Source organism: Thamnophis elegans, chromosome 16, assembly GCF_009769535.1.
Source record: "Thamnophis elegans isolate rThaEle1 chromosome 16, rThaEle1.pri, whole genome shotgun sequence".
NCBI lineage: Eukaryota > Metazoa > Chordata > Lepidosauria > Squamata > Colubridae > Thamnophis > Thamnophis elegans.
Window position 1 is genome coordinate 34,798,125 of NC_045556.1, and position 4,564 is coordinate 34,802,688.

At 45.5% G+C, this 4,564-nt stretch overlaps 1 protein-coding gene across 1 annotated transcript in view; it reads left to right on the plus strand.

The window, feature by feature from the left end:
• Positions 1-2,544: 2,544 nt before the first annotated feature.
• The window catches only part of NSMF (NMDA receptor synaptonuclear signaling and neuronal migration factor), a 10,333-nt gene continuing 8,313 nt past the window's right edge, over positions 2,545-4,564 (plus strand). Inside the window, 4 exon segments of the mRNA XM_032233469.1 lie at positions 2,545-2,590; positions 3,234-3,249; positions 3,251-3,321; positions 4,363-4,484. Coding sequence (XP_032089360.1) covers positions 2,560-2,590; positions 3,234-3,249; positions 3,251-3,321; positions 4,363-4,484 — 240 coding nt within the window. The 5' untranslated portion in view covers positions 2,545-2,559.

Genomic DNA, 4,564 nt, shown 5'->3' on the forward strand with positions numbered 1-4,564 from the left:
TTTAAGGCTCAGTAGCTAAGATGCTGAGCTTGTCGATCAGAAAGGTCGGACTTCGGCAGTTTGAATCCCTAGCGCCGCATAACAGAGTGACTTGTCCCAGCTTCTGCCAATCTAGCAATTCGAAAGCCCGTTAAAAAATGCGAGTAGAAAAATAGGGACCACCTTTGGTGGGAAGGGAACAGCGCTCCGTGCACCTTCGGCATTGAGTCATGCCGGCCACATGACCACGGAGACGTCTTCGGACAGAGCTGGCTCTTTGGCTTTGAAACAGAGATGAGCAGCACCCCTAGAGTCAGGAACCGCTAGTGCAGATGTGACGTTGACCTTTTCCTTTTAAAGACAATTTGAGAGAGATATAGTGAGGGTGGTTCCTAACCATCATTGTGGTTCAATGGAGAAGTTCTTCGGATCAAGAACGGGATGAGCAAAAGTCTAATCCGTCCCCAGAGGTTCTGTGGGGAACTTTGGGCTAATCTCTCCCTTTCCGCCCAGCAGGCAGTATGGGATAGTGGTTAAGATGCTGGACAAGGAGTCTAAAAATTAAAGGTCTACTTTCCCATTGGGCAAAGGAAGCCAGCTAGATATCTTAGGACCTGCCGTCCTACATTAGGAAGTCAAAAAACATCTACCTACCAACTCATGTTGGTGGAGAGCATCCATAATTACCTTCATCTCAGACTTGTTCAAAAACCCATGAATTATTTTCAAGTCAAACTTGATTTGACAGCAAATCTTTTCTAAACCTGAGTCCAACCAGAGATGGAGAACGGGTGCCACCTAGTGGTGCCTGGTAGAAATAGAATAGAATATCAAGAGTTGGAAGGGACCTTGGAGGTCTTCTAGTCCAACCCCCAGCTTAGACAGGAAACCCTATATACCATTCCAGACAAATGGTTATCCAACATCTTCTTAAAAACGTCCAGTGTTGGAGCATTCGCAACTTCTGGAGGCAAGTTGTTCCATTGATTAATTGTTCCAACTGTCAGGAAATTTCTTCTCAGTTCTAAGTTGCTTCTCTCCTTGATTAGTTTCCACCCATCACTTCTTGTTCTAACCTCAGGTGCTTTGGAGAATAGCTTGACTTCCTCTTCTTTGGGGCAGCCCCTGAGATATTGGAAGACTGCTATCATGTCTCCCCTGGTCCTTCTTTTCATTAAACTAGACATACCCAGTTCCTTCAAGCATTCTTCATGTGTTTAGAGCCTCCAGTCCCCTAATCATCTTTGTTGCTCTTCTCTGCACTCTTTCTAGAGTCTCCACATCTTTTCTACATCGTGGTGACCAAAACTGGATGCCGTATTCCAAGTGTGGCCTTACCAAGGCCTTATAAAGTAGTATTAACCCTTCATGTGATCTTGATTCTATCCCTCTGTTGATGAAGCCTAGAACTGTGTTGGCTTTTTTGACTGCTTCTGAACACGGCTGGCTCCTATTTAAATGGTTGTCCACTAGGACTCCAAGATCCCTCTCACAGTTATTACTATTGAGCAAGGTACCACCTATACTGTACCTGTGCATTTGGTTTTTCTTGCCTAAATGTAGACCCTGACTTTTTTCACCCTTGAATTTCATTTTGTTAGCTAGCGCCCAATGTTCAAGTCTGTCCAGATCCTTCTGTATCTTGAGCCTCTCTTCTGGAGTGTTGGCTATTCCTGCCAGCTTGGTGCCATCTGCAGATTTGATGAGTTCCCCATCTATCCCCCCCATCTAAAATAACATTAGAACTTTCTGACCCACCAGCCGATTTTGTCCCACTGGAAAGGGAGACAGAAAAAAAATGGGGTCTTTTCAGAGAGAGAGAGGGGGTGGTGAAAGTTTTTAAAGAGTAAGATTTGAGCCTTCAAAAAATCAGGTTCTGAGTTAAAACTATATTCCCTCCAATCCTTTTAATACCTTGGTTTTATTTGCAGTTGCGAAAACCAACCTATATCAATCCCTTGTTTCTCCAATTCTTGTTTTTGTTTTATTCCATCCACTTCTGTTAAGATATCTTTTATCTGATAATATTCTTCATGTTGCTCATATTTGGTTGGGTCAATGCTTCCATTGTTGAAAGCCACATTGGTATTTCTATATAATGTTTCCTTTTTACTCTTCCCCATGTTATCAATAATCCATTCCTTATGCAACCTCGTTGGAAGTATCTTACTTTTACCATACCACATACTGCAGTTCCTTGCGCTGACTTGCCCTGTGCATTTTTGCTCTCCCTAGCCCCACATGTGTCCCTTTTGTGTCTCTCTGTGTTTCTTTCTCCACATTTCTCCAAAGGGTGTTTGAGGTTGTATTATGCGCCTTCTTCCATCCACAGGGACGTTTTGGTGAACATTTTCCACCTTGGTTTTCTGAGGTAGTTTGAGAAAGTCTCTGAGGGGATTTTGGAAGTCAAGGCGAAGACCTCCTGCTTTATCTGATATCTTTCTATCTGCAGCTCCAAGGGATTGGGTGGGTTTGCCAGATCATCCTGGAGAAATGGCTGTTTTCCTCTTTGCCCTCAAGACTGATGGCCTTCCATGTTTTTTTCCCCCTCCTTTCAGAAACTTCCGGAAACACCTCCGCATGGTAGGGAGCCGTCGCATGAAGGCGCAAAGTAAGTCAGCTGATTGGGCGGGATTGGGAGGGGCCCACGCCGTGCCAAGTTCTCCCAATTCCCAAGCTCTCTCCTTCCCCAACCAGGGTTGAACCTCCTGACCCCCAGTGGTCTCACATGTTATCCTAAAGCCCACCCACACCCCAAAGGATGGGGTGCTTGTGCAAAACATCAGGAAGGATCCTGGTTGGGGAAAGGAATTTTTTTTGAGGGGGGAGGGAAATGTTTTTGTGGTGCCCAAGGCGCTTATAGCAAAGATGGTGAGCCAGGGATGGATGTGATTTTAGCATTGTTTTGTCGTAATTAATTTCCTCCTTCTTCCTCCTCCTCTCTCCTCATTGTTTATTTCTCCTTCTCCTTTTTCTTCTTCTCTTTTCCTCATTGTCTATCTCCTCCTTTTTTCTTCTCTTTTCCTCATTGTCTATTTCTCCTTCTCCTTTTTCTTCTTCTCTTTTCCTCATTGTCTATTTTCTCCTTTTCTTCTTCTCTTTTCCTCATTGTCTATCTTCTCCTTCTCCTTTTCTTCTTCTCTTTTCCTCATTGTCTATCTTCTCCTTTTTCTTCTTTCCTCCTCTTTTCCTCATTTTCTATCTTCTCCCCCCCTTGTTTCCCCTCTCCTTCTCTCCTCCTTTGTCCCTTCCAGCTTTTGCCGAGCGGCGTGAGAAGTTTCAGCCGGTCCTGGAGTGACCCAACTCCCATTAAGCCTGAAAACCTCAGTGATTCCCGAGAAAGTACGTTCCTCTTTCTTGAGCATCCAATTCAACTGGAAACAGGTCAAGGAGTGGGGGAAGGAGAGGAGATCAAAATTCCAACCGAAGCCGGTTTGAGTACTGAAGGCGGAGACAGCAAACGTTGTCTTGACCTTGTAGATTTTTAAAAAAATTTAGTTTGTCAAACATGGACGAGATAACAGGTATAAGTAAACATGGACATGAACACAGGAAATGTGTATGAATAAATGGGGACAGTAGGACAGGGACGGAAGGCACGCTGGTGCGCTTATGCATGCTTCCTTTACGGATCTCTTAGGAATGGGGTGAGGTCCATAGTGGACAGTTTGAGGTTGAAGCTGTTGGGGGTTTGAGGATGTAATAACGGAGTCAGGTAGAACATTCCAGGCATTGACCACTCTGTGGCTGAAGTAGTATTTTCTGCAATCGAGTTTGGACTGGTTTCCCGTGAGTTTGTATCGATTGTTTCCCCCTGTATTATTGTGGTTGAAACTGAAATAGTCATTGACAGGTAGGACATTGTAGCGGATAATTTTGGGTAGGTTTTTCCAAGCCCAAAATTTCAACCCTGGTGGCCTATCTGTTGTCAGCAGAGGAGTGGAGGACTCTTCTCGTGAAATACTTCAATTGTATTAATATCCGATATGCAGTGCGGATTCCAGGCAGACGAGCTGTACTCGAGAATTGGTCTAGCAAAGGTTTTGCGATGAATCATGCGGTCCTTGCAAACTTCCCAATTGGCCCTTCCAACCTCCTCCTCATCAGCTGTGTGTAGTCATGGTTGAACAGTGATCAGAGTGCTTGAGATCCTTCTACTCCACCCTTATTATTCCTAGCCAGGAGGCGCTCGAGAGTCTTGAGGGAAGGATTCAGAGAGACTCTGCAATGCAGGGATTTTGGGACGTGCGGTGGAAGGATCTCCTTATGCTTCATCATGGAAGGAGGACATGGTCCATGTAGGCTCCATCATTCTTGGGAGCATGTGGAAGTTTCTGCACCAGCAGAGATGGCCCTCAGAGCTCTTGCCTTCTTTCTCCCCAGGCCATGAATTCCAGGACTCCTGCTGTGCCGTTGACAAAGACGTTGACTTGAACTGGGAGGCAGAGAAAGAACTGGAAGCAGCCGCCTGCAGCGGGGAGGACTTCGTTCCCCCCAAAATCATGGTAGGAAACCCTTGAGGACCACAAGGAATTCAGGAGCCCACGGGGATGGGGGAAACCAGTCCTGTCCGCCTCTTGCTCGT